The sequence below is a fragment of the Centropristis striata genome, chromosome 12, assembly GCF_030273125.1.
Source record: "Centropristis striata isolate RG_2023a ecotype Rhode Island chromosome 12, C.striata_1.0, whole genome shotgun sequence".
Taxonomy (NCBI): domain Eukaryota; kingdom Metazoa; phylum Chordata; class Actinopteri; order Perciformes; family Serranidae; genus Centropristis; species Centropristis striata.
In genome coordinates this window covers 35,517,040-35,529,543 of record NC_081528.1, presented here as the reverse complement: position 1 = coordinate 35,529,543, position 12,504 = coordinate 35,517,040, and the positions used below count along the sequence as shown (strand labels likewise).

At 42.8% G+C, this 12,504-nt stretch overlaps 1 protein-coding gene across 4 annotated transcripts in view; it reads right to left on the bottom strand.

Moving 5' to 3' along the window:
* The window catches only part of pcdh19 (protocadherin 19), a 60,266-nt gene that overhangs the window by 22,279 nt on the left and 25,483 nt on the right, over positions 1–12,504 (bottom strand). For all 4 annotated transcript variants that reach the window (XM_059345545.1, XM_059345547.1, XM_059345546.1 and 1 more), the window contains exons 3-4: positions 6,363–6,421; positions 4,417–4,589 (exon numbers count right to left, since the gene is read on the bottom strand). In XM_059345545.1, the coding sequence (XP_059201528.1) occupies positions 4,417–4,589; positions 6,363–6,421 (232 nt within the window). The remainder of the gene's footprint in view (positions 1–4,416; positions 4,590–6,362; positions 6,422–12,504) is intronic.

Genomic DNA, 12,504 nt, shown 5'->3' with positions numbered 1-12,504 from the left:
CCATTACATGTTAAAGATAGCCCTTCCTTTATAGATTTTAAGAGATTTAATGTAATTTGTTCTTCAGATACTTCCCTAATCTAATCCACTGGGTGAGGATATTTCAGGTCAGGTTTTCAAAAAGAGCACACACGCCTCTTTAGACTCTTGGCAGGGATTCAACAAAGAGGCATTCGCTCAGATTTAAGTCTGAAATCTCTTCACAAGCACTTCGCTGAAAGTTACCTTGGTGGTGGCTGGTGCAGGAATAATGAATAGCTGTAGTTGAAACCGCATCACTGAAGGAAAAAAAAGAAAAAGAAGCATAACTCTGATGGACTAAAGCCAAATATCAAACTCCTAAATTGATACAGAGAGGGAAAAAATGCCCACTGCGATTCAGAGCCGGGCTAGTTAGCGGCTGAGTCTCGTCACACAATTGGATTCCCACATGAAAGCCTGTGACATGACGGGGACGTGGGGTCTTTATGCGGAGGTAACGGCTCGTCTCCTGGGCAAACAACACCTTTACATGGCTCTGGGAATGGTAAACATTTGCACTGTAAAAGCCTGAGAGTTTAACCCTTCCTCCTTCCCCCTTACAGCATCCTTTTGTTCTCAGCACTTATCAACACAAGAAAACAGAACAATAAAAACACACACAAAACAAGGCTCCTCTATCCTCAGCTTGTGTGTGTTGTTGTCCTTTGGCAATTGCAGTCTCTCAACTTGTTTTTTTTTGCTTTCGCTGGCAGGAGAGGCACACCATACAACACAGTTAGTCCCAGAAGACATCTTAGCAGCGGGGTGTTTAGTGAACATGCCTATTTGTTTCCTGACAATTCCCCCCATTCACTCAAAAGAGCTGGCAGATAGTGTCCATTTTTGTCAATTAAGACAGATGAGCTCAAAGTGAAACCACATCATCAGATGAATGCAACCACCGCGCCTCTCACATTATACAAACCTCAACTGTTCTATTTCTGCCTTTGTCCCCAAGTGAGTTTGCACAGAAGAAAATGAAGAGATGAAGCTAGTGTTCTCCTGAGGAGCGCCACAAAAAAAAATCTGATGATGTAAAATCCTCATACAACAGGAGAGACGGATTCAAACTGTGCGTCATGCTGAATCTGCCCATCTCTGTCAGCCCACCATGCCCTTTAACTGTGTAATTAGACCGCTGAGATGGTAATAGAGGGACGATTTCATTTGCTATGTCATTACATTTCTGCACGTGTAAGGATCTTTGGTCAATTCATTTAATAATTATGAACAGCCTCTCATTACTCTCTGGTGTGACCACTGCTGCTGACTGACTTTCAAAACAAAGGGAAGAGGGGGAAGCGTCTAGTGAAGCCATTTTGTTAAGTCCTGACTGAGGGGAAATTGCTCGCCAAAAGTGAGTCTGGAGCTGAGTGCAATAAAAAACGAAAAAAAAAAAAAAAGAAACCGAAAAAGCCAATAACAAACCATCTAATTGTAATTCCAAACAGATACTTTGTTATCATCTATTCGTTCTGGTCAAAAGAATTGACAGCACTGTGAAATAGCCTCTTGTTCTGTTTACCAGCAATGTGGTGCTGCATTACACATTCAGGAGGCATGCATCCATTTTGCTGAAACAGATACAATCATTGGTGGTGTTAATGAAAAAAGAACTGCCTCAGAGAGCTCTCCCCACTTGTAATATTCCTCATGTACATCATTTCTAATTGTCTCCAATAATGAGATCCCCACTACTAGAGGACCTGTCAGTGTGCATTTTTTAAGGCACAGGGTTTGTTTTTTTTCGCGGGCTCTGAAGTAATTACAGCTGGCAACCAATAGTCAGCAAATTCACTTTTCATTGTTCATTACTGTTTGATGCCGCAGAGGGAACGCCTGGGACACGTTGGTTGTCATGGTCACCATACTCCCTGACCTTATGTACACATATGTGAAACACAGGAGCAAGGCACAGACTTTGTGATACTTTTGCCAATTTTTTGTTGTTTTGCATCCTTTTGTGAGTATTTTATGTCTCTTTATGGTCACTTAATGTCTTTGTTTTCTTTTTGGTCTCTTTGTGTCTCTTTGTGGTCACCGCGTCTCTTTTTTGTCTCTTTGTGTCTCTCTAAGGTCACTTTGTGGTCATTTTGTGTCTCTTTGCAGCCTTTTTTATTCTCTTTGTGGTTGTTTTCAGTCTCCTTGTGGTCATTTTGCATCTATTTGTCATTTTATGTCTGTGATAATTTTGTGTCCCTTGGTGTGTTTTTTTTAGTTTCTTTTTTTGTGTTTCTTTGTGGTTAATTTCTGTCTCTGTGGAGTCACTTGGTCTCTCTTTGTGGTCATTTGTCACTCAGAAGTCTCCTTTTGGTCATTTTGTGTCTCTTTGCAGCCTTTTTTATTCTCTTTGTGGTTGTTTTCAGTCTCCTTGTGGTCATTTTGGATCTATTTGCATCTATTTGTGACCTTCATTTGTCATTTTATGTCTCTGTGATCATTTTGTGTCCCTTGGTGTGTTGTTTTAGTCTCTTTGGGGTTGTTTCGCCTCTTTTTTGTGTTTCTTTGTGGTTAATTTATGTCTCTGTGGAGTCACTTGGTCTCTCTTTGTGGTCATTTGTCACTCAGAAGTCTCCTTTTGGTCATTTTGTGTCTCTTTGTGGTTGATTTTTTTAATTCTCTTTTTTTGTGTGTCTCTGTGGTCACCTTGTCTCTTTGTAGTCATTTTGACTGTCTTTTTTTGTCTTTTTTTGTCTGATTGTGTATGTTTTTTAGTCTCTTCTATGTCAATTTGTCTGTTTGTGGTCATTTTGTATCATCTTGTCGTCTTTTTTTGTCTCCTTGTGGATGTTTTGTGTATCTTTGGGGTCACCTTGTCTCTTTGTATTCATTTTGTATCTCTTTGCTGCATGTTTTTGTGTGCCTTTGAGCTTGGTTTGCTCCTTTTTGCAACTATTGTGTGTCTCTCCTCAGTTACTTTGCATCTCTTTGTAGTTGTTTTGTTTCTTTTTTGCATCTCTTTTGCATCCCTGACACTTGCGCCTGGTAGAGCTGTTCAGAAGTCCATCCATGTATATACGTCTACCTGTGCTTCAGTCATTTCAGTATATAGGTGACTGGCCATTAAGGCAGATTCATTTGTTTGCCTCTATCCTGGATTAGCATAAAGTGTAGGTTGCCTACTCTTATTATTCCCCAGTCAGACAACATCGACAGCCAAATTGCTCCAAGTGAAGCATCTGGTTAGTTAAATGTGCCAGGGAGCAGACAAGGAAGAGCCTGCAGTCGTCTATTACTGCTTTTCCAACCACACCCACACACTTCACAGTCCACTGACAAAAATAGTAAATAATAATAAAAAAATCCCATAATCTTCATTCCTTTATGCATTTTCACAAACAAGGATTCCTTTTTAGTTATCTCCTCCTCATTAAAATGTCCTCCCTATATGAGCCGAGAGTGAAGAAAATAGAGTGGTGAGAGCGTAGACAGCCTTACTGGGGCAGTGTTAGTAAAAAAGGAGCCAAAATGATGTCGACGTTAACTGAGGGAAGAAAAACTAAATTTGGCACAAGTACCCAAATTGGAGCGCAGCGTAAATGTAAAGTTCAGATACTGCGAGTCATATCTGAGTGTGCTTTAAAAAGAAAGTGTCCAGTGTTTCTACCTCGCTCTGAATAAAATTGCTAATGTGAGTCTTTCTAAAATTGTCTTTTCACACACACTGACTCTCGAGCTCTGCTGAGCTCTTCCACCTGTGCATGCCGTGTTACCTTTGAGATCAGTAAATACCCTCAGGTGCATATAGTAACATCCCGGTGTGCTCCAGACAGCTCTCTCCTGCTTTCTCTCCCTCTCACTGACCCACTCTCCTCCTCAGTCTGACTGGCAGTAGTTAAGAACGAACATGACCCTTACACTGACTTCTGCCAACCAAGTGGATGTCTTTTTAAACGGTGAGTCAGAAATGAAACATCAACATTAATTCCCTGCTAAATGATCCCACTGAATAATGGATGAGGGCACGTGGAGATATGTAGATTTCCACCTTTCTACCTTTGTGAGCCTAATTGCTGCCATTCAAGCACATCTGAAGTCGGCCCCCACTTCAAGAGCAGACATGGCTACTATCAGTCAATAATGTTGCCTGAGCCTGTATCAAAGGGGAGCCTTAGCTGTCAGAGATTCCTCACATTAGCTCCTCGAGCAGGACATCAAAGACAAAAAAAAAAAAAAAACGATGTTTTTCATACTTGCACATCTGAAGCTCGCAATGGGCATAATGCACCTTAACAGATGCTCCTGTGACATAAAAACATACTCAGGCGCACACATGAACACACACTGGTCTTATCTTGAAGCTGGCGGCACACTCCAAAGGATGCTGCCACGCTCCTCACACACACAGCGCATACACTTCGCACACACCCACGTACAAGCAACAGATTTTCTTACCTTGGTCTGGCAGCTGGCAAACATTAGGGGGTACAGTCATGTTCAGCACGTCATTGACAGCCGTGTCAACATAGTGTCCTCTCTGGACATCATGTTCACTGTCGGTCTGGTCGCTCTCCTCGTGGCCGCTGTCCTTCAGACTGTTCCCCTCCAGGTCCTTGAACGTCGATGTGCTACATGGGGGCCAGGAGGGGGGAGAGGGGAAATGTTGATTAACTGTCACGTCACCTTTTTTCACATGCGCTCCTTCATCCCCGCGTCTCTGATGGTTTGTGACGAGCTGTCCATCTTTCTCTCCTTGTCCCTTTTTTTTGTCCTTTCCATGAATCATTTGCCCTTTTACAGTACGTGAATTCAATTCCATGATTTAAAATGTTTTTGTAAGTAAAATACTACAAACAAAGCCTCGCTTCAAGCTTCTAAACGCTCGCAGTAACCATGAAATAAAAAGGAAGTTTAAATCTGTTTGAGAGCCTTTTCTTGGATTCAGTTAGTGTTTTTTACTGTACAGATAGCACGGCAGCTATGGGTTTGTCTCAGACAGGGACACTTTGGATGGATGCACTGACTTCAAGGACATCGCATTGAACAAACAGGAGGCACTCACTCACTACAATCAAACAAATACTGCAGTAATCAGGAATTCCTGGAAGGAAGATGGATGTAGGAAACGCTGGAAGCATACAAACTGAGCATCTGTCTTGTTTGGGGCTCACAGTCAATAAAGAGGATGGGGTGGTGGGGGGGGCACAATCAACAGCTGCACAGTAACAGCATGATTTCCCTTCATTTGATTTCCATCCCACTGGAACAAATTCCGCTTTACAAACAACACTAAATAGGGGTGAATATATGAACATGTGTTCTTGCAGGAGAGAAAAAACATATAGATGAGTTCATGTGGAGGGAGAGAAGAGGTTAGAAAGGAAGAGACAGAGGAGAAAATGAGAGTAAACAAATGTGTGCAAACAAAAAGAAAAGGGAGAGGAAGTGAAGGACAGTACAAGGTAGCTGCATTCCTGAGCCCGAGCTTCACATTCTCCAGCCTGCGAGAGAGGACTGCAGGTAATGCTGGCTCTCTGATGTTATCACTGTAATTGCACCTGTCCCAGACCATAGGCTCACTGCCTCCTGAGGGGATTTCTTTGTAGTGTGCTGCAGAGGCCCACACTTGAATGCTCTTTGTTTACATTAATGCCGGGAATCTTTTGGGGGGGAAATTGCCATAATGGGTTTTCAAAAGGGCCGGGAAAGCCTCAAACAAAAGAAAAGCTGGAATGTTACATAGCTGCAGGTAAAAAAAAAGGTAGAAGTGTAGTTTTCCAAGTGAGCCAGGTTACAAAACCGTGGCCTGGGGGAATTATTATATCACCCCCCTATCCCAGCCCCCAACCCTGCATTCCCTGCTACCCTATCTAATACCCTGGTTCAGGTGGACTGAAATACAAAGCACAATGAAAACATTTATTCTCCACCCAAGGAAAAAAAACAAAAACAATTATTGACTATTCATGAAGCTATACGTGTTTTGAAAAACAGTGCAAGGAAAGCACTTGAGAAATCCCTTGAATATAATTAAATCATGGAGTAGCTGTTTTAAGTCGTAACCTGATGCGATTCAGGCCACATGTGCTTCTAATGAAGCGAATTACAGGAGAGTAATAAGGTTATCTGTAAATATGAAAATCATTACTTGATGATTCTGCTGCTGTGTGTGTAATCTAATAATCTGAAAGTGTGAGTTTGTGGCTGGTTTGAACAAATGCCTACTAAACGCACTATGGAGTAATGCTATTTATCCCAAAATCTTATCCTCCCATTGCAATTATACTGAATGAGAAACATGCAGGAACACATGCAAAAGGTAGCTGTGCACTCATTAGATGAAATAATTACAGATAACAATGGTAACGAGGCGCTGGTAACAATTCCTAATCAAGACATACCTTTTAATGAGGTGGGCTCTGCTGTTCACGTAACTGGAGTCAATGGAATAATTCTCCGTCTGTAACAGAAAGATGCAGGGGATGGGGGGGGCGAGTGGGTGGGGTGGGGGTTGTGGTTGAGGGATGATGGGGGGCAACAGAGAGAGGTACTTTTAATAATGGAAGCAACCAAAATAATGTTAGCAGTAATTGGCTTTCAGTTGAAATGTTATTTTACACAAAGGCCCCGGTGAGCAGCCTCGGCTTTCAAAGGGCTGAATCCTATTCTCTTTCAAAGCACACACACAGAGAGGCTGACTGGGAGTTGAGAGCTGAGGAGAGTGCTGCAGTGAGCGCAGCCTCTCTTCTCCTCTTCACCCTCCCCGCTCTCGATCCCTTGCTCCCTCCCTCCGCTGCCGGTCAGCCCACCGTCTTTAAAATGGAGTCATTAGGGCGGACAGACTATCATGCAGACAGAAGGAGAAGAAAAGTTTCCCTTTTTTCTTCTCTGAACTCTTCACTTTTACCATGTTTGAGAAGACATTAATGTAGATATATTAAATAAATAACTGCAAGAGAAGTAGATGAAATTAAGAGTGTACCAGGGGAATCTTAACTCCGCAATTGCAGATGAAAAGGCTTTCAGAATATGCATACGATAGATCTCTGACCCACATTAGAGAACACAGTTCAAAGGCATCCTACATTCATTTTTTTTTTTTCAACATTTGTTTAGCAAAAGGAGAGTGACGAGTAAGAGCACATGGACAGAGGAGTTAGTGTACACTGAGCAGGTCGGCCCTCCTGCGTCTGCCAAGCTTCTACTCACACTTGGTAAGATGTCAGAGGGCCAAAGGGTATCAAAGCCTCTCAAAGGACTTCCCCAGTCCTGCGAAAAGCCAGGATACGACCCTTTCGACAAACTTTGATAAGATGCAGGTGTTTTCTGCAGAAAGAAAGCAGAGCCTTCACTTAAAATTCCACAGCGCAGATACTGTATCCTGATAAAAAAAAGTCAGTCAATGGCTGACTTCCGAAGGAAGTCTACAGTACCCATATCAAAGGAAAAAAAAAAGTCACCCCTATGATAAGAAAGGTTAATGCAGGCATTGAAGCACAGTGGCTGATTATCAAGTGAGCTACACATTTGACACAGGCCTGCTGTTGAGGCAGCAGCGGCCACGCACAGCTGTCATACACGGTGACCAAACACATTTGGATTAAAACTCAGTGTGCGACTAAGCACACACTCCTCTTATTAGATGTTAATGGGGTTGAACATTTTGAACTTTTTCAGCATCTGCGTGGAAGTGAGAGCACAATGCTGCCGAGTCTGAGCAGTGCGGACGGGGGAGAAGCGGTGGAAATGTCAAACATTAGTCCCAGTCTTCTTGGATCACTTTTGATAGAAATAAATAAAAAAAATATGACGCATAAATAAATAAAAGTTATGCTGGCAGATCACAGCAGCCAATGTGTGGTGTTTACCTCCGGCAAATAGCTCCCATGACCTGTTTGCAGTCTATGAAAAATGTAAGAGCTTGTTAATGCTACCAGATACGTGTCCTTGTTTGTTTAGATGCGCGGTATTGATGCCATTTCTTAGGCTTTCAAGATATATATTCTGTTCGGCATTATTATCCAACTGATGCTTCGGCACTGTTTTTCTCCTTAGTTGCTGTAAACTTTAAGGAGCTTGCATGTATGTCAGAGATGTAGTGATCACTCAGTATTCTCAAAGGTGCATAGGTCTACCTTCAATCATTAGGAGATAAGCTGTTGTTTGCCATCTCACCTCCTTTACTCCTAATTATTTTCGCAGGCAGTTTGTGTAATGATGAGCAACAATGCAAGGGCAGGCCTCTGATTGGAGTTTGCTAAATTATGATGCAATGTGTTTGCGCTGAAGGTTAGCATCATTCTGTCTCCCTTTACCATTTACCCCTAATTAAACTTTAACTCATTAATACAGAGAAGATAATTCATAAAAAGGAATTTAATTAACATTTTATTATTAGCTCTTAATTTGGAGCACACCATGTTTGTTCACTTGTATTACCGCTGACTCCTTTTGCTCCCGTTTAGCCTGACTCCATTAAATATCAAAGGTAACTGCAGTGGCAACACACTGCAACTCTGATTTGTTATTAATGGATGATTAACTAACACGTAATGTTCATTAACTTATGCCATCTATATGTGGAGTTTCATCAAATAATCATAGCTGTTAAAGGATTTATAGATCTATAACGCTTCTATTATAGAACAATCGTGTTATTCTATAGCAAACATGTACTATGTATGTGCTTTGTGTTCTCTGGTGCTCCACTTTGGTCCCAGTGAACATGAATTAAACTGCCTCAGCTTCTACAGTGGATGCGCATCCAGTGAGAGCCTAATGAAAATGCAAGGCATGAGTAACAAGGGGAAAACTTCATTTAAAAGACAAGATAGAACATTTCTTGTGAATGTCACTCTGGCTGCAGCCTGTAATTGGTTTGGATGGCAGGTTCTGTGTAAGCACGGCCTGGAGAGGAAGGCTGTATGCCCCGGCTCTCAAGCTGTTCCAGTCCAGAAATGGAACTGTACTCTCCATAATGCAATTCCCTCTCAGGATTTTCACATAGAGCTCTCTTAAGTGTGTAGTAGGTACAACCAAGGGAGACTCTTCATAGTATTCAATGCGTCTGCAGCCCCATTTCCTCCTCTACAGATGGTCCTTATTCAAGGGCTCTGTGGAGGTAACAAGATTTCATCTATTTATCAAATTGCGAGTGGAAATAAACACACACCCAACATATAGGGGTCTGAACTGGGGTATCGGCGAGTCGCAAGAGTGCCTTTTCTGAGGGAGAATCGGATGCATTAGCCCAGGCTTCCTGTAAAGAAATGTAATGTCTTCCCCCACATTTCTGAGCGACCTCAAATTAGAGGGCATGTCAATATATCTTGCTGGAAGGTCAAGTTTCATGCAAGAGGATGAGGACTGCTTAACTACAGCGAAGACGCCACAAATGGCTACTTAATCAGGTTGGACAATGTGTTGTTGTGATCTGAGCGGCCCCAGTTTGGCGGCCAGAGCCACTCTATCCCCATAATTATTGTTCCGTTTCATCTGGAGGACTGGAGGGAGGGATGTAGTCCCCGGTGTCGCCGGGTGACTGATAGGTAGTGTCAGGATGAGTGGGGAGGGAAGTGGAAAGAGAGTGCAGAGGGAGAGAGAGGGGGAAGATGGGAGGAAATGGGTGAGACTTGACCTGCGGGAGACTTGTGGTCCAGCTGCTGCAGCCCAGTAGCTTTCCCCTTTTCACCCTTTGCTTCTTTCTCTCCAGTAAAACCTGAGGCACAGGGACGATGGGCTCGCTTCTCTGCCACTGAGAGGAAAAAGCAATCTCCTCGCCTAGTTGCTGCCGTAAGATTTGATTTGCCTTCCTCCCAGCGTGACAATTGGTTCTGTAGTCTGGATGCAAGTGTATTCATTGTGTGGGGGCATGGGGAGCACCAGAGAGAAGAGGAGGGGTGGGGAGTGAAGACACCAGTTGTTACACCAGTAAACACCCGACAAGTTCAGCAGATGTCACACAGATAGGAGAGAAAAAGAGAGAAAAAAATGTGTCACACAGCTGCCCTACTGTATGTATTATTGAGGCTGATAAAGCACAGTCAAACATTTTTAACAGGGAAGCAAGCTCGAAATATATGGACAGATGCAGCGACATGCACTGATAACATACTGTTTGGAAAAAGGGATGCATAACATGATGTCATCAGCAATCTGTTTGTTACTCAAAATTTTAATTTATAGGGACTGTTTTCTTTTCTTTTCCATTTACAGTGAAAGAAACATGACATAACAGCAGAGTACTTTCGACAAGCAGTCTGTAGATCTGTCTGGAATAATTGCCATTTATCAAATTACAGAATTAATCTTTTCTGAAACACAGATGCATACTATCAATCTCTTGAGCTAATTTAAGGTACCCCTCAGATACAAAGCAAAGTGTTTAAAAGCAGAAGGTATTTAAGCAGGGTGGGGTGGGTGCTTACCAGACTGTGTCTAAAAAAAATGCAAAAGAAAAATTTATTACAGTGGCGGGTGTTTCATGTCTGTCATGGATGCAAGACTTTAATGTCGTCAATTTGGCTGACGAAAAACATCAAGCCAAGTTTGTTGTGGATAAAGAATGCTCTTACTACCACAGCAAAATGCACTGTTTAAACATACAGAACAACAGACTAGACAGAATCAATTAAAACTGTCAGATCGAATTTTGCTGCTTCATTCTGTGTTTGAGCAGTCTGAGGTTGTGCCTCAGCCTTCGTTTGTTGTTGCTGCAGCCCGCTCACGGACTCCCCTTGGTCCCAGGAAGGAAATGTTACACATAATGTGCCTTGTTATTGATACCCCATTGCTAAAGGAAGAGAGGAGGCGAGAGAGATCCAGGGGGTTTACAGGGCAAGCCAACTGCAATTAGAAAATAAAAGGGCTTTATTATCCAGCTAGCTTTGCTTGTGATAAAGTTAAAAGAGTAAGTGATGAAAAAAAGTAAGAGAGAGGAAGAAATTAGAACAAAAACTGCACCGGATGAAGGATGGTCAGTGTCAGATACAGCCTGTTTACAGATGCATGTATTCAGCTCATGTAATTTTGCAGTGACGATGCAGATGAATGTGTGTGTGTGTGTGTGTGTGTGTCTGTGCGGGTGACTTTCTCATCCTATACACTGCGTCTATGAAAAGAAATGCTTCACTTTGAGCCTCTTGCACATTCACATTCTTGCACACACAGACTCTCTCTTTCTGCTTCCCTACAAAAGCACGGCTCCAACAATCCCTGACTTGCAGGGCTGAGCTGGCGCCCGACCACCTCGCCTCTGGGTCTGCACCCAGCAGCACCTCTAAGCAGCTCACATTCAGTCCGTGTGACACCCATGACGAAGACACAGACCACCGAGGCACCTGGAGTGGGTTTTGTTTATTATTTATGTGCGGAGGAGGAAATGCTCTTTGAGCTGCTGTAACCCTCCACCCCTCTGCCCTCTACCCCGACGACCATCCTCATCATCACCTTCTTCCCGATTATAGAATTTCCCATAGATCCTCTGCCATCTGCTAGATTATAGATTTCCCTCTTCCTTTATAGAGGGCAGGGCCCCTAAGGGAGGATCAGCGGTAAAAAGGGTGAAAGAGTGCCTGAGGCACAGCCATGGCTGTGGATGAGATTACATTTTCTATTTCTGCCTGCTAAAGGGGGCCTGCCGTGATGAATACAGAGAGTTGTTACCATTTAATATCAACTGGCTCCCCTGCAAACTCAAATTATACACAATCAATTGTGACAGAAGGGTACATGTGTGACAAATAACCTGCCACATTCTCTGCATCATTTCACTTCATCACCCATCAATTCACCCCAAACCCAGCAGCCCATTTGGGAATCAATCATGTTATGAAAGTGAGTGATTCTGTGCTGAAAAGGTTTTTAAAAGCTCCCTTGCTCCGCTGCAGCTTGTACATTTCTGCAGTCTTTGTGGACTTTGTGCAGGAAAAAAAATAAACTGGGTGAATTGAGGGCTGTTATGAGGTCAATTGTGTCCTTGACCACATGTGTTTAGTTGTGAGTATAGTTTGAGCAAACTAAATAACAGCTTTTCTGAAACACAATGAAACACATTCGTAAACACAACACCACTTCCTGTTTGCACTTCCTCCTCATTTTTCTTGCCTTTCCGTGTGAAATCGAACAAATATTTGCTCATTCCGACCAAAACAATAACCCCCGGCTCTCATAAAGTGAGGAAAAAGGCCACCTGTGTATCGCCCCTGACCATAGGAAGCTGCAGCAGATAATGCGGCTGTCTTTTATTCTGAAGCAGAGACAATAGTCCAGACAAGTCTCCATGTCACTCAGGCCTACAGGCTCCACACAAGTCCAGTTAGTAGAGATGTGATTAATTATACATACATTGATAGAAACAACATTCATTATTCATGAACTCCTCAACGTCAAAGCTATTTCCCTCCCTTTCAGCATGATGAAAAGATTTTAAATAATAGGCCCCTCTGCAGACGTCTGCATTCCAGCGGAGTCGGCTGACGCTAAAGAGGCTTAAGTCAGAGCTGTTGTCTTACCAGAGAATCACTACTCAGGACCAACATGTTT